Raw genomic sequence first — 24,749 nt, 5'->3', positions numbered from 1 at the left:
GGTCAATTTTTAGGCCATTCTGCAAAAGTTATGTATGTATTTATTAAGGTTTTTTATAACATGATTTCAATATAATATATAGCTTACATAGTATTATTTTTTCGATTCTAGAGTTCAAAGTTATAACTTTTTTGATTAATTTTACAAAAGTTAACAAATATGTTATGGTACTGGGGGCAAGCATTATAATAATATATTATATTTAAAACCAAATACTATTATTATCAACAGGAAAGGCTTAGCAGCATTACAATAAATAGTTAGGACTAGCAAACTTCAACGATTAGAATTAGATAGGTACATATAACAATGGTCATAATATTATCAATATTAAATACAAAATGCATTTATTATTGTAGAATATGATAAAATAATATTTATAACAATAAACGTAAAATTCCAAAATGTGTAAAAATAGCCACCGATAACGATTCACGAGACGACTGCAACGGACGACGGTTCACGGTATTGTCAATAATATTAAATATTAATTGATAGTTATTCAACATTTGCCTTACATTGTGACGACTGACGACGTCCGCAGACTGTGGCTGTGTGGCAATAATAAGAATTTTTATCGATTATTAACTAAAATCAACACATGCGATAACTGGTAAGTACCTAGTACCTTAATAACTATCAGAGATTAAATACAATAAAATATTGAATTGTAAATTGGATGATTTTGATTGTCTAGGCCCTAGAGTAGTAAAGTGTAGACATTTTAATTACATTATGTATACATAATACATATTGAAAATAATAACAACATTTAAATTATGATTTTATATAGATATCCAGCAGGTTTTTTTTCTTAACTTACAATTCATTTACTTCTAGCATTAAGATTTATTTTTTATAATTATGAGGGGTAAACATGAAATTATTACCTACTATAATTGACTATCTATATTGAGAAAACATTTTTAGTCGCCCAGTAAAAAATCCTTAAAAAATGCACTGGCAAAATTACATAAAACATCAAATGGTAAGATTAACATATAATACTGCGTAGTGGTAAAAAGGAGCCAAACATAATTTAGATATGTAATATATTAATATATGCTTTGACGAATAATTAATGCTATATACTATATACTATCGATATCACTGTTAAACATGTCGACAGTACGACTAAAAAGATAATACAGTCAACTCGCAATATAACGAAATTCGATATAACGAAAATCTTGATATAACGAATAAAACTACCGGTCCCTTGAAAATATCGCGGTATAACGAACAAATGTAATGTATTTTGGTCCCCTCGATGTAGCGAAGCGTTTTTGATCAAAACTCTCGCGATGTAACAAATTTTTATAAATTTGGAGCTTTCTATTACGAATTTTTAATTTTAATTAAGATAAGATACATGTCTTTAGTGTATAACTCTATGAAAAATATATAAAAATAAGTATGTTGCTAAGTATCTGGACAATACTATTGATAAGGTAAACTCAAGCAGTTGCAAACAATCAAAAATATCTGATTTTTTTAAAAAATAAATGCACACATGTATAGCGATTTATTATATGTACATATTATTATTATAGCATATTTTTATTAGAAATATTATTACATACATTTATATTGAAATTAAACAATAAATAAGTATATACTTATATGACTCATATATTTTATACATATGTATACGAATAATAAAATTTTGAATTTTTATTTTTATTCTCGTTATAACGAATTCAATTGGTATATTCTCTTGATATAACGAATTTCGATGTAACGAACTTTCGATATAACGAATTTTTTTCTCGGTCCCTTGAAATTCGTTATATCGCGAGTTGACTGTATAAACATAAAATAACTATCATTAAGAAATGGTAGATTCTACTTAGGAGAAATATTATGAACTACTAGAATTAGACGTGATACATGCTTTGCGAGAGTCAGTACCGAGCACCTTCGGAGACAAATATCCACGAACACATTATTTACAAGTTTTAAGTGTCAATAAACAAATTTAATATAAATTTACAACTCAAGTGTTTACTCTATCTTAATACCTGACATCCATTCACATCGAAATCAAACTATGTACGTGGGATCACTACAAATATAATAAATAAAATATATACAATAAATAAATGTAGGTAATTATAGTTAAATCCGAATAAGTAAGACACCAAACTAAAAACCAAAAATATAAAATATATAACTACATAGGTAAAAAAATTTATAAGGTGTTTAACTTACCCCTACAATCTACATGGTGTACGACTGTTTAAGCCAAGGGTGCCCAAACCCAGGCCCGTCAACGCTTTTGGATTTGCCCACCAACATCTATACTCTATAGTCTATGCCATTTTAAATTATTATTAATATTTCTTTAAAGTTTAAATTTTGTTGTATATTTTATTTTATATACGTGTGTGTATCAAATTAGCACTAGGACCATTCCACACAGCAATGTTATCGGGTTTTCCTAAAACCTAGAGGAGAGAGGTCTTGCAATTTTTAGTAGAAAAGCAGGCAATGCCTGATGAGCGAGATTTACTTGAAAGCAGGGCTTGCATTTGAAAAAAAAATTCCGTTTTACGTTATTTACAATTAAAACGTTACACAATTTTTGCGTTTATTGTTATTCAGAATTAAAACGTTATCCAATTTTTGAATTTATCATTATTAAGAATAAAAACGTTATTTTACCCAACATTTTCCAACAATCCAGTAAATAATTTACTACTTAATTTTTTTCAACATCGTTACCAGAAAATTATAATTTATTATTTTATTAATATTCAATATTGGTATAAAATGGTATTCTATATACCAAACACCTAGGTATTTTATATAATTACGTTGGTACCTATACTATACCAATTATTATTTAATATTTTAATTTAATAAATTACCTAGGAATTATATAAAATCACTACACATTATATTACCTATAATAGCAAAAATAAAACCATTAATTATTATTGTTTTAAATGTATTATACATTTATACCTAATTGATCATCAATCATTATTATTTATTTATAGTTTTATAAGTGTTAGAATTATATAGTCATTTTTACAACATTTTATATTATGTAAATATCATTTAAAATTAGACAGTAATTTATGTTTTACACATTTGCACTGATTAGTTTGACATATACCTGAAATGTATTTATACCTTGCTACAATTGCCTAATAAATTATAGAAATATTGAGTATAGACTATAATATTATAGTATTCCTATTACTATATACACAAATAATGGAATAAATAGTAATGTATTCAAGTATATATATGATACTACCCATGATAGCGTTTTTGTTTTAATATTTAGCTAGGTAATATAAATAAAACGGATGTTTTAATAACAGTATACTAAGAGGATCGCAGTAGTACAGACTACAGAGTAGACAAAGTACAGAGTGAATAGTGAATACAAAATAAGTCTATACTCTATACTTCTACAGCGCAATTATCGGGGCATTATTAATAATAATAATAATTATTATTATTATTATTATACTAGGTATTAGCTATTGACAATTCAGTTTAAAAGTTATCAATAACTCCAAAAAAATGCGGGTAGGTAATGTCCCAGATACGGAATATAATATAATCAATTCTTAGATTTTTTTCTAAGACAAAAATAAATAGCATGAAAAAAAATATATTTCTACGAAACCAATATACCTTAAATACATTTAAATAAATGGATTTTAAATTTTCAAATAATTTTGTTTTGCGTTATTTTTCGTAATGATATTCTATAAATTACGTTTTGCGATATTTTTTGTTTAATGATATATTATATATATTGTTAATCGTTATGTTTTGTTTTGCGGTATTTAATTATTTTTGATTATTGTTTTCCGTTATAATTACGTTTACAAATTTCAATCGTTATTTGTCAAATATAACGTTATAATCATAACGTTATTATAACGTTTGCAAGCCCTGCTTGAAAGTGAATCATGGTTATGCGATCTTGCGTTTTTAATAGATATTACACAGCACCTCAACATACTTAACCGGAAGCTGCAAGGGAAGGACTGTTCGTTACCAATAATGTTCAATTTGGTTTACGGATTTAAGGCGAAACTCTCCCTTTTTTGACAAATTTGACTAGAAATAATATCGATCATTTTCCTACGCTTGTAGATATAAGAGGAAAACTAGAAAATACTTCGCCTGACATCTCGAAATATCAAACAAAAATTAAATTATTGTTGCAGTCTTTTGAGAACAGATTTCAGGATTTTGAGAAGGACAAAAATAACATTTTGTTTTTCATGAACACATTTTCAATCACTTTAAGTGAAATACAAAAATATTCATGCAATATCCAGTTGGAAATCACAGAAATTCAAAACCACGTTTACTTGAAGCAGATATTTACCGAAACTGTATATCATCACAACCACAGTTGCAGTCTTCAGAAAATTTATTACATTTTTGGAAATTAGTACCAAAAGAAGACTTTCCTGCAACGTGTGATCTTGCCTTGCAGATTTCAAGCAGATTTGGATCAACATATATTTTGAAAAAGCTTTTTCTACTCTAACCTATGTCAAAAATAAATACCGTAGTTCGTTAACTGCGCCTCATATTTCAGATTTGATGTTGTTATCAACATCAGATTTATCACCAGATATTGAAAAATTATTAGCTAATAAGTCTCTTCATAGTTCTCACTGATGTTTTTTTTTAAATATTATTAAAAATTAAAATTAAAACATGTGAAATTTAAAATGTTGTTTAATTTAAATACCTATCTGTCCTATCTAATTAAGTATCTATTGAAAATAGAATTTTAGATGAATTATAAGTGTAAGAAAGTCTTGTTCATAACATGGCCCGCCAGCTAAATGTAATTGCAATTATAGCCCGCTTCCAAAATAAATTGGGCACCCTTGGTTTAAGCCATATGACCATATATGAAAACTGTATAAAATATTAAAGGCATCCACGTATTTTAAGCCACTTCGACCACTGGATAGAAACCTACTATTGAATATGAAAAACTAGAAGTCTTTAGCCCTAGTTATTATCTATATAATGTCCATGTTTAGAAAAAATTACTCATAAGACAATGGATTTTGTCGTTTTGACATTATAATTTATAAATTATAAGCAACGAATTATAAGCACACGATCAAATTATAATATGCCCAATTTATATTTGAAACTATGATTTAAATAATTAATAGAAATTTAATAAATGTAATTGAATTACAAAAAAGTTATTTAAAATTTTTGGTTGTAACTTATAAGCCATTCAACTAATCTCCTTGCGAGTTCCTCCGTTCCCGTCTGCATACTATTTCTGATCGATTGATACCTTATATTATGTTTAGCCGTTTTCCCTGAAGAGCGGGCTAGGACTGCGCGGTTATTTTATATAATCAATAATTTTAATCGATTAATCGATTATTTTCATACTTTATAAATAATTGAGATAATCGATTTTTTTATAAATAATCGAATAATCAAATTAATTTATTTATAAATTATAGTGAACAATATTTTACGAATATACAAATATACATTAACTTATAACATAAAATATAAAATGTTCTCGTTAGTGGTCACGGTCCACGGTATTGTTATTGAAGTATTTATAGTTATAGCTTAAATACCTCATTTATCACTATTAAAATAATAACATTATCTGTGCTTAAGCATTGACTTTTATTCGATATTTTAATTTTCAAGCGAGGTATGAGAATTTTTAATTTTTGATATTTCACATACCCATATTTTGATTGAAAATGCAAAATTTCACAAAATCTTCAACGCTTAAACATAGATAATGTTCTTATCTAAAAGTTTTATAATAGGTCAATTCACTCTAGTATCAAAACTAACAGCACACTATAGGAACTAGTGAACGACAATTTGCTATGTAAGACGAATATAACAAATGTATGGTAGCGTCCTCTTAAGTGTAATAATTATCAAATAATCAGTGTTTAGTTTTTACAGTTAATCTCAGATTATAATGTACTAGCTGATCCCGTGCACTTCGTTACCTGTTAAATGTACAAACTGTATATGACTCAAACTTTGGTCAATGCCTTATTTAATATTCGGTGTATGATGTTCTGGATTCATCTTAACTTTTCTGTTTCCCGGAATAAAAATTCTTATTCGCAGCAGTATATTATCAGGTAGGTAGGCAATCTACCTGCGGTAGATCGCAGATCCCGTGTTGTAAGTGTATGGTTTAACTCTAAAGTATCAAAGTTTTACCAAGTTTGTCGTTTTTACTTAATTCCACCAACGATGGATTAATATAATCAATTAATACAAAATCCTAACCTAGCCTAACCTTACCGTACTAAAATCCGATGAATAAAAAAAACAAAATTTAACCCTTTTTAAATTAATCTATCTTCTTCCCAGAGGTCTAATCTACACACAAACATTAATTTATATATACCAATATATATTAAATTTATTGACGAAAAATAATACAAATCAACAAACATGCCCGATAAACCAATAGCAACCAATATACACTATATAATACACTATTATTATTTTAATCTGCAACAATAAACTACATTTTTATTATTTATTTATTTTTTTCTGGACAGATGGTGCCACTGTTGTATTTTTGACATCCATATTTCCTACTTTTCTGTTGGTTTTACCTAAAATGTTCTTTCATAAGAACCTTGTCGTGACAATTACGAACACGACAAAAAAAAAAAATCAGCCAAATCTGTTCAGTAGTTTTCTCGGTTAGCGCGGTCGTAGAAAATCCCTTACAAATTTTATATAGTAGTATAGATTAATAATTAATAATTGTATTAAAATTAATAATTGATTGTTAAAATTAATATTATCTACCAACCGATTATAACTGATTATAATCTATGTCTAAATAATAACCGATTATAGTGTAAATAGTATCGATTATAACCGATTATAATTTTTCTTTTGATAATAATCGATTATAATTTATGATAAGTGTTTCTTAACATTATAAGATTTAAAAAAAAAACAAGTGCATGTCGCTCTGCTGTTCAGTAGGTTACAAGTGGGTCACTGTAATGGATGGTGTTGAATTTGAATTCAATGATATAATATCATTGTATAAGAAAAACGATTCTTAGCGAAAACGGTTACTCAGCCTATGATATTAGCATATTACTAAGTATATTTGATGATATTGTTGTGAATAAAGTAATTTATATATTAACCTATTTACACGGAACCTTGTTTTAAATCCTTAACTATAAAAATTGAACATTTTATAAATTTTCAACTACAAAATAATTATTACATTTTAAATTGGATAAATTTTGTCAAAATTTGAACTTTAATGCTTATAAAAAAAAATTACGCCTAAATATTTTTAATATTTTTCAACTGCTATTGTAAAAATATATTAGAAGCCTTGAATTAAATTTTCACGCTTTTTAACCAACAAATGAAATTTTATTGATATTTATGGAAAAAAAACTAAAAAAATTGAAAACAGACAATGTACGTAAACAGTCCAAATCGAGTCAAAATATTTTCAAAATTTTATGGTGTATAGAAAATACTAATATAAACATTCAGTAAAATTTTCATGTAACTACAGTTCTTCGTTTTTGAATAACAATAAAATAACAAAACCACTACATGAGAAATCGAGTATATTGTAAAAATATGAATTTCAAACGCTCATAAAAATTTTATTTTATTTGCTAGTAGACATTTTTTTTTTGGGGGGGAATTTTAAATGTTGATCTTCCCAATGCACAAATAATATCACTTTCCCATTTAACAAAATACTGAAGTTGAAAATCGAAGCATTATTTCGACTACTTATCGTGTACACTTTTACAAAAAAAAATAAAAAAACACACATCATTGTAAAATCAATACATTCATCGTTTCACTCAGAATCTAAAATTGTGAAATAATATAGAAAGTTTGTAAGTTAATTTTTTTTTGATTAGGTATACGATTGAAGTTAATTGTATACCTAACCTAACCATATAATTTAAAACTTAACAATTTGTATTCATCGTTTATTATGTTAACTTAAAATAGGTACCGTAGAATGAGGTAACTTTGATACCCATATATTTTTATTCACTAGAGTACCATGATGATTTAATTTTTTTTTCATAAAATGGGGTTACTTCGATATCAAATTAAGAAATATAGGTATCAAAGTTTCCCACTATGTTGTGTAACTTTGATAGCATATTAAAAAGATTAAGATATCTCAAAAGATAACATCAAAAATTAAAACGTTAAAATATTGATCATAACTAGCTGTAACTAATATTTAATTTTAAGAGTTATATTGTTAATACTACAGAAGTTATCCATAATATAAAAAGTAAAATTGTCATAAAACAGTGAAAAACTACCAAAGTTACCCCATTTTACGGTATAGCGGTATTGTTTAAAACAATATTATACCCAATTAAATTCTTGTATTTTTGTATTTTGTATGATAAAAATATACGTTTTTATCGTTATTGATACATCCGTTTTACACAATATGCAATATAATATGCGAGACATTTTAAATATTATGTGTACTATATTTTTCAAATTTTGTTCTTCTTTTACAAAACGTTAACCAGATGCGTATCCGAGAAATTCTATTGGGTTCTAAATTTGGTTTTTCCTTCCTGTATTTATAATTAATTATTATATCGACTGCACTACCTATAATAAAATTAGGGTTCGGTTGTTGATGACTTTTGCAAAAATATATTTTTTATGTTTTCCTAGTTTAAAAAAATGTGTTTGAAATTTGAATTGCACATAAATAAAGTAAATAACTAATTTTTAATATATTTTTAGATTCTGAGCAGAATGAATGTATTGAATTTACAATGATGTGTGTTTTTTGTCTGTTATTTTTTGTTATATTAAAAATGCTTCAATTTCAATAATTACAATAATTATGCATTTAAAGCTCAAATTTTGACAAAATTTCAAGAGTTTTCAATGTATTTTTCAGTCAGATATTCGTAAAATATTGTGTGATTCAATAGTTAACATGGCTATTTTAATTAAAGATTACCCTCACATTTTTGTACCTTAAACAAAAAAAAATTTTGGATCGGAACATTATATTTTTACGAGTGTTTGAATTAAAATGTTTACGATATTGGATTTTCAGCGGTAACTTTACGAATTTCCATAATCGATTGTTGATATTTTGTTGTATGTTCAAAACGAATAACCGTAGCCTCTTGAAATGTTTACAAAATATTTATACTAACATTTTCCAGAAACGGTTAAGTTTTCAAACTGTTTTGACTCTTTTTGAGTTATTTATAGCCATGAGAATTTTTCAAATTTTGTAAATTACTTTTAATTATTCATAAAAGTTTTTCTTTTCATAGCTACATTAGAAATTTTAATAGATGATTTCTAACAAGTTGTATACGCTATTTATAGTCATGAGATATTTTCGATTTTTATTATTTTTGTTTATTATTCAATTTAATTTAATTTAATTAAGTATGCTAGGATGACACGCAACGTCTCCGCTCAAAATCGTTATTTGTATGCAATGATTTATCATTGAATTTAAATATAATACGTCAGCCATTATAACGAAATGCTCGACAACTAATCTAATATCGTTTGTAGGAGATAACATTATGTTTTGTAGGAATTAAGACTTTGTCTATGTAGAAGTTTACATTTGGCTAACTATACTGTACAGCAGAGCACTCACTTGTCCACCTTTTATAATTAACATTATTTTAAAACTACAAAATTACTCAAAATCTAAAAGTCACTATTATTAATAATTGTTTATCGTATATTATTAACACGGTTAAAACACGATTGCGTACGTTTGTTTTTGGTGACACCTTTTAAGCTACACGATTGCGTCAATTTTACCTGATTTTCAACTACACGATTGCGTACGAACTATTTAGCGATGTTGCCAATTTTTATTCTAGTATATAGGTAACACATGATTACACTAAAAATAATTTATAAATACATTGCTTTTTTAATAATTAATTAGCTTTTATTACCAACGCTTATTGTTAATGATATCTGAATCGGCACATTTTATTTTTTAATAATTCATACACTGAATGCCTTATTTAATTTTGTTGGTTTTTATTTAAATGATTTATTTTAACATAATTTTACAAGCTTAGGAGTTTACGTCGAAAGCAGACCGTAAACTGAAGATAACGCGACCCGGTGCGGCGACACCGACCGATATTTAAACAATTTATTGCTATTATTATTAAATTAAATATGGTATCGAACAATATCAGATAGGTATTCGATAGATATCGAAATCTCGTTATTTACGATTTATTTTTAAAAACCAACTAACTTTTATATTGATTATTAGAAAAGTCTACATGTACTGGATATTTATTTGGTATATTGTAAAATTAATAAATTTGACAACGTTGCATACAATTTCATACGCAATAGTGTTTATTTTTTTTTCTTAAAGGTATTTGCTACCCATCTTCAAACATACGCAATCGTGTTGTCAAAAAGGACAAACGTACGCAATCGTGTTCTACCCGTAAATTGTTTGTTGCTAATTCTGTGACACCCTGTGGCTGTGTGTATTGCTTATTATATATATATATATTATATAGGTACCCACCTACTAAAACTCAATGATAATTTATAACAATAACCAGATAAAGTACCTATCATAATGCTTTTATTGGTTGTTATTACGGGCGCATGTCTATTCGATTGATTTAAATTGTTTGTTTCGAAGTTTTATTGACCATCAGCTCTAGGATTGCATGGTAACAAGTTAAATTTCATATTCAATATAAATATTACAAAACAGATAGTAAATTAATTTTAACACATAGATTAAACAAAAGTAGAAAAGATAAAAAAAAACTATTTTAATAGTTAAATAAACAAAATACATCATTTTAAAGACGATTATAAAAAATAATTTCAAAGTTTTTATTTTTATCTAAAACAAATACAATTAAGTCCTTCAATATTCAATATCGTTATACTGATATGCTCCACCAAGGAATGAGTTGAATTTGAAGTGTGTGTGTATGGTCATCACGTCATATTATTGATAAATTAAATGAATGATAAGTAGACAGTTTTTGGAATAATTTAAAAGGTTTTATTTTCATTATAGTACAAAAACCGACTTTAACAACTATTATTATATTTATATTATAGTAAATAATGAAATCGTGTGAAATTATTGAAAAATTAAATATGAATAAACCATATTACCAAATACTAAATAAGTAATTTAATTTTTTTAGATATAAATAAAATTAAATATTATGTGAATTTCATCAATTGATTAGGTAAAATACAAATCGAAGATTCTCACAGAAGTTTGAGTACGGAATAATAAAGATCAAAATATGTGAAATGTCTGTTATAGGTATATGAAGCAACATAGGTATAGTAAGTAACATAGGTACGTAATTAATGATGTTATATTTTATTATAACAAACTATTATAATAGTATTATAAACTACGATAATATTGAACAATTCTGAACGAAAATTGAGTGAACACATATTATGAGATTTATATTAAATTTCTCACATACGAAAATAATAAAAATAATCCGTATGTACAAAGCATACGATTACTTTCCGTATAATATTATAAAATACCAATTTATAAAATCACATAAATAATTGAAATACGGACGGATTCATTATATGAATTCCATCTGTATGGCGTTCAAAATAGGGACCCAGATGTTAATTTTATCATCTTTTATATTATATTATGTGAACAATTTAAAATTATTTTGACTTAATTTAAGCTACCTATTTATAGACATTAAACATTTACAATTTTAGATTCTGATCGAAGCGATGAATGTATTGATTTTACAATGATGTGTTTTTTTTTATTTTTTTTTTTTGTGTCTGTCATCACCTTTTATGACAGTAAAAGTGCTTGGATTTCCTTCAATAGTAACTTTTCTGATAAGAAAGTGAATCTAGTTGGTACTTTGGGAAGGGTCAAAAGAAAAAATTCCCAGTAGTTTTCAAAAGCGACGTGAAAAACAATTGAAAAATTAAGGAAAAACGGGAATTTTTACGCAAAATCTGTTTTTGAGAAAATCGATTTTGGTTTTTGGTGCAACTCTAAAACAAATGATCGTAGGTACATGAAATTTTGACTGAATGTTTATATAAGCATTTTCAATACATCATAACATTTTCCAAATATTTTGACACATTTTGAGCTGTTTACGGACATTTTCAATTTCCATTTTTTTTAGTTTTTTTTTCTATAATTATCAATAAATTTTTATTTGTTGGTTAAAAAATCTTTAAAATTTAATAGAAGGCTCCTAGGATATTGTTTCAAAGGCAGATGAAAAATGTTCAAATGTTGACAAAATTCATCAAAATCTCAACAATTTGCAAATTATTTTGTAGATACTAATTTATATAATGTTCAGTTTTTATAGCTAAAGATCGAAAATTTAAAACAAGGAATCCCATAAATAGTTCATACGTCCAAAAATTCTAAAAAACCATAAAAAAAGTTCAAATAACAATCTTAGTCATTTTGTTGGAATTTAAAAAAGTTTTTATTATATTAGCTATTTAGCTGATTCCGCTCAGAACTATTTTTCGTATAGAACGATATAATTGAATTTAAATTTAACACCATCCATTACAGTGACCGTCCAGATTACCCACTTGTAAAGTACTGTACAGCAAAGCGGTATCCACCTTTTTTAAGTTATTTTTTTTAGGATTTTTTACGACTAGGATAATAAAAACTTAGGGAAAACTTTGGGAAATACTCTTCCTTGCATTTAATCATGTGATAATATACCTACTGTTATGTGTTACGACAGTGTTCATATAAAATATAAGCATTCAGTGAAATTTTCATGTATCTACAATTATTCGTTTTTGAATTACAACAAAATAAGAAAATCGTTAAGTACATGAAAAATCGAGTTAATATCTAATGTTGTAAAAATATGATAAAGGTTAGACAGCTAGTACTACATATTTTATTCTGCTCTCAAATTGGAAATACAAATGGAGTAAGAGGAATCCATAAACGACACAATTAGATAAATTTTTCCAAATTTATAAATAATTTCTGTTTGTTAATGTAGTTTAGCATACCCGTTAAGTTGTACGTGTAATAAAATTCGTAATCGATTGGCTTGATAAACATAATTTGTGTTTTGTAAGAGACGCCCGAAAACGTTATCTGCCTATACAATATTATGACCAAATGCTCCTACCAGTTGATTTCTGTTGCAATTTCCTGGATCCAAACAGTTTATGAAATTGAAATTAATACACAATTTGAACTAATGTCTTGGGTTTTGTCCATTTTTTCCACCTACAGTCTTTTTCACTTGGCAATAATTTTGATACAAATCAAAGTCGAAGTGTGGGATGCGTTAAACATATTAAGTATTTCTAGAAATACATTTTGATTTTTAACGACACAGGCACACATAACGTACCTATTATTATAATAATAATTAGGTACTATTAGGTGGTAACATGTCAAAATTATAATGCTGCAGCAGTGTTTGGCAATGTTTGATTAGTATTGACATTGACCTCTGGAAACATACACAATAATTTAATGCAGGTTATAGATAGGTATTGTTTGCATACCAAACGTACTTGTTCGTGCGGCTTAAATAAACAAATATTTTTTTCTCATAGTCCACATAAGATAACACAATTTACGATCTGGATTAATGGCTATAATATGTATGTACCTACTTACTACCTCTACTCATGCACTTATATAATATTATTATTGTGTTAAATAACAAACGTCGTACGTATCTTAAATACTATCTCGACCATTTCAGATGTTTAATCGATTTGATTTCTGTCATTTTATTTTTTTTAGCACAACATTATTAGACCTCCACCGAGAGTGACATCCCACGTCCCTACAGTTTATTTCAGCAATCTCAATCATGGACGACCACAAAGGATTTGTAAATATCAACCTAAACGTTTGTATACTCAATTTTTTAACTATATTATTAAATTTATTATTCCGAATGCTGTAATTTAATATTTTATCAATAAAACGTTAACATAATTGTAATGACTATAATGTATTTTCTTTACTATTCAAATCAAAATTGTAATAGGGAGTTTTTCGTTAAATTACTTTACTTTATAACAACATACATTTTAGTAATTATTTTTTATAAAATATTGTATATTATTGCTGCATTATTGTACGGAAAAATAAAAATGAATCATTTAAAAATGCATAGCCCACAAATTATATTATACATTATTTTATTTACAAATTTCATCAATAACTTCATCAGTTTGAAAATATAAATCTCGATGAATTGATAATATTACAAGGACATTAATTATTTTCTAAAACAAACTACAAGTAAACCATAGAATTAATAAAACATGAAGTAAATACTGACCGCCAACCCAGGTATTAATCAAGAAAAAAGTTTTAATCAAATTAAATTAACCAAAAGCTTGTTTTGAACAATCGATTTTCAATAAATAATAATTACAGTTCATCATTTCTCACAGAACTATTTAAGCATAGTATGATGTCAACGATTGCTTAAAATTAAAGTTATTTTTATTTTTAGTCGAACGAGTTCATATCGTCTCAGTCCATTGACCACACAAATAATACGAATCCTAAAAACACCGAAGGATTGTCAATAACATACGGCATTGACGATAATCCACCATGGTATTTATGTATCTTCATGGCTCTGCAAGTATGTTTAAAATATTTGCTTAACTATCGTAAATAATCTATAATCGGATTTTTTTTTTTTTTTTTTTAATTTTTTTTTTGAAATAAACAATCTATACAGATTTGCACAATAAGTTTATATGCTGAGAGTTATTTATATGACATGAGAGTTGTGAATTAAGCAACCACCCATTAGTGACTCTTGGCTATTGATTAGTTAGATTTTTATGTCATGAGACGTTAGACATTAAAGTTTTGTAGGTCACGGCACCAGTTCCTTTTTAATCTGCGGTTGGGATTTCCTGGGAGAGTAAGGGTGGAAAAATCTTTTATGAGAGGGTTAGGATGAGTTTGGAGTTGTTTATGAAATCGTTTGTAGGAAGTGCGTGCTTCTTCATCTATTGTTTTCATATGGAAATCATTATGAAGAGTGTGGTTTGAAATATAGGGCGGAGCATTGGATAATCGTCGGAGTGGATACGTTTTGGAAAGTTTGGATTCTATTAGTGTTAGATTTTTTTGCTGCGCCCCACGATTGAAGTCCATATGTCCAGATTGGTTTGAGTAGCGCTTTGTAGATTGTTAGTTTGGTGTTTAGAGTGGAGTTCTTATTTCTAGTTAGCAAAGGTCTTAGCAACCGCATGCGATTGTTTAAGGTTAGTCGTTTGGTTTGGAGGTGATTTTTCCATGTGAGTCTTTTATCGAAGAATAATCCTAAATATTTAACTGTGTCGGATGTGGGAATTAGTACATTGTTGAGAGTAATGTTTGGACATACTCCTTGTTTAAGTGTTAATGTTGTGTGTGTAGATTTGTTTTGGTTAATTTTCACTCGCTATTTTTTATACTACTCAGACAAGTGGTTAAGATGTACTTGAAGGTTTGATGAGGCGATTAAAGAATCTTCATTGATGGATAAAATAACTTTGTCATCGGCATAATCCGCTACGATTGTTTGTTGCATGGTGGGTTGGTCAGCTACGTAAATGTTAAACAGAAAAGGGGAAAGTATACCACCTTGAGGTACACCCGCTTTGATTGGTATGATTTCTGATATCGACGAATTAAATTTGACTTGGAAATGCCTATCAGTTAAATAAGATTTAATTAATAGGTATAGTGGTGTGGGAAGACATTTTTTAAGTTTGAATTGGAGGCCTTCATGCCAAACCCGGTCGAAGGCTTTTGCAACGTCTAGAAAAATACAAGAGCAATAAAGCTTTTTTTCAAGGGATGTAGAAATAACATCAACAACTCGATGTAATTGATGTATCGTGCTATGTGAGTTGCGGAAGCCGAACTGGGTATTCGGAAGTATGTTGTTAGTAATAATATGTGGGATAAAACGTCTTAGAATAAGTCTTTCGAACACTTTTAAAAGGAAAGGCAAAAGACTTATTGGTCTGAATGACGTAGGGGTATCGAGTGGTTTGTCAAGTTTAGAAAACAGAACTATTTTAGAGAATTTCCATAGCAATGGAAAATATGAAAGTCTGAGAATAGCATTAAAAATATATGTTATTAGTACTATAGATTTTTTGGGAAGGCACCTAACTACTTCGGCTGTAATCAGATCAAAGCCAGGTGACTTTTTTAGTGAGTATTTTCGGATAGTCTGTTTAACTTCATTCGGGGTGAAATATTTTTCAGGTCGATTTGTTTAAGATGGTAGGTTTAGGTAGGTGTTTACCTCATCAATTTCAGGTGTAAGTATATCATGATGTGGTTGGAATGTTTCGTGAAAATGAGCCTTAAAAACTTCGGCCTTATCGTTGTCAGAGAAGGCAAATTAATTATCTGGTTTTTTGAGTGGGACTGGTGGGCTTTTATAATGAAGTAGTTTTTTGGTTTCGTGCCATAAGCTCCCATCTACAGAGGAGAGTGAGGTTAAAATAAAAAAGTGGTTACCGTTCTGCTGTATAGTAATTAGTAGGTGTCTAGAAAGGTCACTGTAACGGATGACACATTGTGTTAAATTTGAATTAAATTATATAAATTATTGTACACGAAAAATGATTCTGAGCAAAGACCGTCTGTCAATTATCAAGCCTATATTACCTACTAAGTATATTTTATGATGTTTTTGATATTAAAGTTATATTTTACTATTAGACATTAAAATAATACAGTATGTTGAAATAGTTGAATTAATATTTGCCAACATAATTTCAAATGTCATTGTGTGTATGCATTAATACATTAATACAATATTACAATATAATAATATACTTTAAAAGTGTCGAAGTGTCCATGAATACTTTTACTTTACCTACAAAAAACTTACTAAAATCAATATTCTCAGTTTAAATATGTAATTTCGTCCAAATATGAACTTATTATATCTATAAAAAGACACTGTGTAACACAGTAAATATAAGTATAAAATATACTTGCCTCTGAAAATTCTTTAGTTTGCCACGCCACTGACTGTGTTAATACATTTTTAGATTATTCGTTTACAATATGAACTGAGCACTTATTAAACAGATTCTAGGATTATATTAATACCTTTAGAAATAAAATTAGAATTAAAATAATAATTTTGTTTGCCATGTTATGTTATTGTTGAACAAACATCGATAGCACGTCCTGTGACAGTTTTTAGTATTACTCAATATATTATTTAAAATACTTTTTATAGCATTACCTTACGATGATTGGTGCTATTGTATCGATTCCATTTATCTTGACACCAGCACTATGCATGAAGGAAGATGATCCTGCTCGAGGCCATATTATATCAACTATGATATTCGTAACGGCTATAGTGACGTTTATACAAGTTACATTTGGTTGCAGGTATGTATATGTAAATATGTTTTTATAACTAGCTGTAATGCCCGATCCCGTCAAGGTTCGTTTAACAAAAATAAAACTCTTTAATGTTTTTTAAGAATCATGTTGGTTTTATTATGCCGGTAAAAATGATCACTTGGTGTTTTTTTGTATGACAAAAACTTCAAAGTTGAAAAATGTGTCTATATTAACTGCATGGTCATATTTTATTTAGCTTAATTTTTCGGTCCTCTAGTAAAAGATGCAATAACTATTTCAAGAGCTAGCCAGATTTAAAATTCGATTGAAATGGCATCTCCCTACTTCAGCCAATATTTACTTCAAATTGCAAAGATGACAACGCTCCTTGAATTTGGACTTGGCAGAATATTGAGAACCTTAATCGTTCCTAATAATTTTTCCAGGAATAACGATATTCATCGCCTTGGCGCCATAATATACATAATAATAATTAATAACGGTTTAAGTTTAATCCGTATTTGATATTAATACCACCATACAACTAGTTAATCACATTCAATTTTATCGACCAACTAGGTACATTTTATTAATCGTTTTGAAACAATAGTTGTGCTTTAATTGCATATAATATTGTTTATTACGATTCCGTAAGTCACACAGTAAAGATAATAAAAGTATCATAGTATTTTTTTATAATCCATTCGTATACTTGAATAATATTATTTTAATAATTTAATCATTAATCAGTTTTTAGTTTATGTGAAACTACAATATTATGTTTATGTAGGACCGTCTATCTTTAACTTATAAAACTAATAATATTTGATTTTGATTAAGTTAATGTTGCCATACGTTACGCCTCCCGGTTTTGATTATAGCGTCCCGTCGTCCCAATAAAGTGTTAAGGGGACATGTTATATTTGAATTCAATAATAAATCATTGCATACCAAAAACGATTCTGAGTGGAGACGTTGCACACATTCTAGAATACTTGTCAAAAAATAATTAAATTTAATAATTAAAAAAAAAATACTAACAATCAAAAATGTTTCATGGCTATAAATAGCCTAACTTTCCGGAGTACTATTTTTTTTTTGATAAAGGTACAAAAACCTGTTGGGAATCTTTTATTAAATTTTCAAATGTTAGCTATGAAAATCAAAATGTATATGAATTTCTAACTAAACAATAATTTGCAAATTTTGAAAAAATTCGAAAATTTCTCAGGACTATAAATAGCTCAAAAAGAATCAAAATATTTTAAAACTGTTGCCAAGTATGAAAAATGATAAAATAAATACTTATGTTGTGAAAATGTCAAGTGTCTATGACTATTCGTTTTTGAATTACAAAAAAAATCAATAATCGATTAATAGGAATTCGTTAATTTACCAGTAAATATCTAATTTCGTGAGAATTTTAAATTTATACTCTCATACTTTCAGGTAAATTAATAGTAAAAAAACATCACACATCATTGTAAAGCAATATATTCAACCGCTATTCTCAGAATCTAAAAAAAATTTTAATTAATTATGTACAACTCGTTATTATTTATATTTACAACAGAACCTTATTTCTAACAGGCTTCCGATCGTACAAGGAGGAACGATTTCATTTCTCGTACCGACGTTGGCAATTTTAAAACTACCACAATGGAGATGTCCCTCTAGGGAAAGCATCATCGAAATGACATCTTATGATCAAGAAGAACTTTGGAAAGTGCGTATGAGAGAACTTTCAGGTGCAATAGCCGTATCGGCTTTGTTTCAGGTTTTTCTTGGATATTCCGGTGAGTGTTAACATTATACATCATAATATTATAAGCTATACTGCAGAGACGACCAGTGGTTTTTTGGATCTGAATATATAATTATTGGGTCCAGCTAAATCGAGTCCCAAATTACAAGATTCAATACAAAATCGAAATTTTCAGTCTGGGTAATTTTTTTATTCCTGCAGGTAAACTGAATCCCAGGTACAATATTTTCTAAATTTTGATTAAATAAATAATATTGGAAAATCCATCCTTTTTATTTGAATAATTTTGAACTAATTTCCTTACCAACAACTAAATGTATCTATACATGTATTTGATCCAGTGCTGGATCTAAGTCTCATGTAAAACAACCGATTGGAAAATTAAAAAATTTTTTATTTATTTTATACATGTAGATATATTGAATAACTAAAAATCACAAAATTTAAGTACTTTAATTAATAAATAAATTATGAAATTATATATTCACTCACTATTTTCATAACTATACCTCTTAGATATGATGTACTAATGTATTCTTCTATGCTAGTATAATATAAAATAAGAATAAATATCATTAATATGACAATGAATGTAATCTCTATATTGTACCACGATTTAAGATAGTACTATCTTAAATCGTGTAGTGTACTAAAATGAAAGGATCCACATTGCAATATGAAATGTTTAAAATATATCAAAATATATAAATAAACATTGAACATTATTATAAATAGTTTTTAATAATTAAATTCTTAAATACATTTATTTCAAAAAGTTTTTTTTCTGCATTGATATTAGCAAAATAATTAATTATTTGTGATATATTTATATTTTTAGTAATTTCTCTTCCTATATTTAATATTGCAATGTTACTTAGTCTAGTTTGACTCATGAGTTTCTTAAATAGTTTTTTATTATTTTTAATAATGAAAAAGAACGTTCTGCTTCTGCAACAGTTATGGGCTAGTTACTACTTATAAATATGACACATGACACATGCGCTTATAACATCTGGTAAAATAATGGATAAATCATTTTCAACTATATAATTACTTGGCCAAGCTCTTTATAGTTTTAAGTTGATGTTTTTGTAAACTTGTTCTTAAACTTAATAACTGTCGTGTAAAATCTGCACTGATATCATCACTATACTTTAGTATGATGTCATATATGATGATATGCATTAACAACTCTTTTTTAGTTTTTGATAAAAATGAAAAAATTGTGTTCATGTGTCTCTCTAAATCGAGCAACAAGTTGTCATATCTAACAGAAAAAAAAATCCGTACTTTAAAATTATCTTTATTAGTATTATGTATACGATCAGCATCTATCCCATCAAAATATTTTATAGCTTGTTTCTTACGCTCGTTGGGACATGTTAATATTATATTCCATTTTTAAATAATTATTTTTCAATACTTAAAACATGTTGGTAGCAGTCAATCCATCATATCAGTAATGGATTTCCACGTTTGAATGTTATTGGGTTGTCTAAATAAACTGAATAATATTCAAGTAAGATATTATCCAGGGCTTAAAACCGTTTATAAAATAGGGGGTAATCGGCTTCGGCAGGAGCCGGCATTTCTTTACTAACCGGTTACTAGTTTTTTATTCTAAGAAATGTTGTTACCAGTAATCGGTTACCTTACACCAGATTAAAATAGTGGTTACCGGGTATCGATTTTAACGGTTTATGATATATTTAAATAACCGCTTATCAATTTTAACCGGTTTAAATACCGCTTTTAACAAAACGTTTTTTTTTAAACTTATCAATTACGAATTATTTATCAACTATAGTAATAGCAGGTAATACTAGTAAGCAAATATCTAATATGATATATATACGTTGTATGTATTTTATACTCTGTAGATCATAAATATTAAATAACCATGTAGACCAGGCATGTCAAACTCAAAGTATCAAGTGGGCCAAATATATTGAATAGTTTACTATTTGGGCTGCACATAAAAATTTAGCAAAAAAATAAATATTTTGTACAAATTTTTCAATTTTATTCTTTATGTTTAAGAATACAGCAATTACAACTAAATTAAAAAATGAAAAAAAAATGAACATTAACATTTAAATAAAATATAAATCATACTAATTATTTATGAAAATAGGTGATATATAAATTACAAATAAAAAAACATAATAATAATTGTTTTTATAAAAAAAGCCATTGAGAGAGTACTATTCCTTCGCGCATCCAAATGATTGAGCTCCGTGGTTTCGTACCCAAATTTTTCCCACTCTACCACCTAGACGCCGCCTTAAATTCTCCCACTCACTAACGTAGGCGATGGTGGCGACAACGGTGTCACTAAACATAGAAATATAGAAATAATTTAATAGCAAATCCACGAGTTTCTACATATCGTATTGGTACAATATTGTAAAAATCAGGAACACCAACCTCATTAAATTTGAATCATTTTGAATCTCGATCAGTAAACATTATCTGTTGTTTTTTATACCCTAATATCTTCTTTTTCAGTTTTTCTTGCCTCAATAACCCTTCATACTCAATTTAAGATAGCCGTGACACGACATTAATATATTTTTATTTTTTTTTTGTCGATTAATATAAAATAATCAGTACAGCTATAAATTTATTATTTGTAATTTAAAATATAAAATATTATAATATACTTATAAATATATCATATATACCTATTGACTATACGTTGCGTGTACGTATTTGGCATTGTATTTTTATATAATTACAGTGAAACCTCTATATAGTCAGCCACGGGGAATTTAAAATTGTCCATTATAGAGAGTTGTCCACTATTGAGAAAACCTCTACTTAGTGGACATTTGCAAAAAATTACTAAATGTCCACTATAGGGAGACACTATAGGAAATTGCAGGTTATATGTACACTGTATATGAACATATACATTGGAATATTAATTTATTATTTATTATGTATAATATTATATTATAAATATGTATATGTATATTGTATGTATGTATGTATTAAAAAATTATGTAGTATAAAAATGCTTATAAAAATGTTTAATGATTATGTAAAATTAAAAAAATCTGTAATTTTTTTTGTGTAAATTTTTTCTGCTCTTCACAATGAATTTGTAAATTGGCTACCATTGATAATGCGATTTCATCTTCTTTATTTTTAAAATATGTTTTTAAATTATTTATTGTTTTCCAAACTTCTTCAAACGTTGGATTGTATATCGAATCGTCTTCATCTTCTTCTTCTTGTTCTTCGAGTTGTTCGGTTTCTTTTTCACTAAAATTGTCTAGATTACAATTGATTATATCTGATATGATTAATGTATTGTCTTCTGTAAGGATATTATTATCTATAGAAACATAGTCCTCAATTTCGATAATACTCGGTACAAGTTCTGAGAATAAGTCCAAATTCGCAACATTGTCATTTTCCATTACATATTCTGCTGTATCGATCGAAAAAAATCCCGACTTTTTAAAACAATTTTTGACTGTCTCTGGTTTTATATTTTTTAATGCGGATTTTATCCAAAAAATTGCATCTAAAACGTTTATAGATTTGTTTTCTACATTCTGATCAACTCTAGATAAAATATGACGAAGTAATCGTTGGCGATAATGAACTTTAAAATTTTTAATAATTCCTTGATCTAGTGGTTGGCAAATCGAAGTCGTATTTGGAGGTAGGAATATTAGTTTTATATTTTTTAAGTTTAATGTATCAGGATGTGAGCTAGCATTATCTAGAAATAAAATCATTTTTCTATTTTCCATCTCCATTTTTCTGTTAAAACACATTAGCCAATCTGTCATTAAATCTCGATTCATCCATGCCTTACGGTTAGCTTTCCAATTAACACCTAACGTTGATACATTTACACTTTTGAAACAACGTGGTTTTAGTGATTTTCCTATTATTAACGGAGTTTCAAATTCCCCGATCATATTTACACATAGTAAAACAGTTAATCGATCTTTAGCTATTTTACCTCCACGACAAATTTCGTTTTTTAAACACAATGTTTTATCAGGAAGTGCTCGAAAAAATAAACCTGTTTCATCTCAATTGAATATATTTTTTGGTTCATAATCTGAAATTAATGTTTTCAATTTTTCTAACCACTTCTCTACGACACTTGTATCAACAGAGTTACCTTCACCACATATATTTTTAAAAGAAATGTTATGACGTTCTCGGAATTTTTGAAGCCAACCATTTGAAGCTTTAAAATTTTCTAGACCTACCTCATTTGCAACTTCTCGTGCTTTCTCTTGGAGCAATGGTCTAGAAACAGGTAAATTATATGAACGGGCTCTACAGAACCATTCAAATGTAACTTTATCTACAAGTGCTCCATCCGATGTCTTCGAAAATTTTCTCCTCATATCTTCATTGCCGTTCTCAGCGTAATATTTTTTCAAATTACACCCATCTTGTAAAATGTTATTCACCTGTATTTTTCATTAAAAGATTTTTAGATAAATTAAAACAAAATATGTATGTGCTTAAATTAAATATTTAAATTTACCTGTGACTTGCTTATGCAAAATCGTTCGGCTAAAACACGAACACTTAGATTTTCTGTTTCCTTGGTTTTAATAATATTTAATTTTTCTTCTAAGTTCAATCTTTTTCTTTTATTATTATTCATTTTAACGCAGGTACGTGTTCACACAATGTGCTGCACACAACTAACGACCGAACACATAACCGAACCATTAGTAATTTTTGGAATAGGAAAACCATTAAGATAAGATAAAATATGAATGAATATAACAGATAAATATAGTATTTTTATTAAACGTTTTCGAAATGTACATGTATTGTGTCCATTTATGAGAGGTAATTTTTAATTTGGTACCAGTTTATTATGTCCACGTCCACTATTAGGAGTGTCCACTACTAAGAGGTTATAACTCCTATTATACGCATACATTTTTGCCGGGGAATTTAGAAGTGTCCACTATTGGGAAGGGTCCACTATTGAGAGGTGTCCATTAATAGAGGTTTCACTGTATATCATACATGCATAACTTCAATATAGGTATTACTGATAAATATTTTTATACTAAATAAAGTATAAACTGAAATAAAAATAAATTATTGGTAATTGGAACAAAATTATTTTTTTCCTCAATATACTGGTTACCGTCCAGTGTGAAAAAAAACCAAACCCAATGACATCGCATAGATGTAATTTTGTGATTTGCGATGTTTTCATAGCTATTGCTCAGCGATTATCTAGAGATAGTAATGAGTTTGTTAATGCCAAATCGAGCTATATTGAATTTAATAATCGCTGAGAAGTTATGCTTACTACATATATTTACCATCATTGTGTTAATTCTATGTGATATCAATAGCTAACTACGCTAGGTAATCTGTTTGTGATTATAATGACCATGTTAACTTCTATGCGATGTTCAAAAAGTACCTCATAAACTTCTATAAGAAGTCTAAATGTGATTGTGAATATAGGATATATTTTAAGTACATTATGAATTCAAATTAAATAATGTAGGTAGTTATAAAAAAAAAGTTTTCTTTGTTTAAAAAAATAATAATAATAACAATATTACCTACATA

General features: G+C 27.5%; 2 protein-coding genes and 1 pseudogene across 7 annotated transcripts in view; 1 reads left to right on the top strand and 2 right to left on the bottom strand.

Moving 5' to 3' along the window:
- LOC132935679 (solute carrier family 23 member 2) overlaps positions 1-24,749 on the top strand; it is a 43,240-nt gene that overhangs the window by 961 nt on the left and 17,530 nt on the right. Inside the window, exons 2-6 of one of the 6 annotated variants that reach the window (XM_061002293.1) lie at positions 419-613; positions 13,817-13,907; positions 14,541-14,675; positions 17,295-17,452; positions 18,998-19,203. In XM_061002293.1, the coding sequence (XP_060858276.1) occupies positions 13,887-13,907; positions 14,541-14,675; positions 17,295-17,452; positions 18,998-19,203 (520 nt within the window). In that variant the 5' untranslated portion in view covers positions 419-613; positions 13,817-13,886. Of the gene's footprint in view, positions 1-418; positions 614-11,119; positions 11,375-13,816; positions 13,926-14,540; positions 14,676-17,294; positions 17,453-18,997; positions 19,204-24,749 lie in introns of those variants that run through there. The other 5 variants (XM_061002290.1, XM_061002292.1, XM_061002289.1 and 2 more) reach the window with 5 other exon arrangements.
- Positions 21,377-22,990, bottom strand: LOC132936372 (uncharacterized; annotated as a pseudogene).
- On the bottom strand, positions 23,225-23,919 carry LOC132936363 (tigger transposable element-derived protein 4-like). The gene is made up of 2 exons (XM_061003080.1): positions 23,692-23,919; positions 23,225-23,614 (listed from the first exon to the last, which is right to left on the bottom strand). Exons 1-2 carry the CDS (start codon positions 23,812-23,814, stop codon positions 23,225-23,227), a joined length of 513 nt encoding a protein of 170 aa, XP_060859063.1. The 5' UTR covers positions 23,815-23,919.

Source organism: Metopolophium dirhodum, chromosome 1, assembly GCF_019925205.1.
Source record: "Metopolophium dirhodum isolate CAU chromosome 1, ASM1992520v1, whole genome shotgun sequence".
NCBI lineage: Eukaryota > Metazoa > Arthropoda > Insecta > Hemiptera > Aphididae > Metopolophium > Metopolophium dirhodum.
Note: the sequence above shows the minus strand (reverse complement) of the source record. Positions and strands in the feature narration are given on the sequence as shown.

What these genes read in the sequence shown, in the direction of transcription:
- LOC132936363 (XM_061003080.1), bottom strand. Translation starts at nt 23,814, where the DNA reads ATGAATAATAATAAAAGAAAAAGATTGAACTTAGAAGAAAAATTAAAT. An exon ending in TTTGCATAAGCAAGTCACAG is followed by an intron (nt 23,615 to 23,691) that starts GTAAATTTAAAT and finishes TGAAAAATACAG; the next exon opens with GTGAATAACATTTTACAAGA.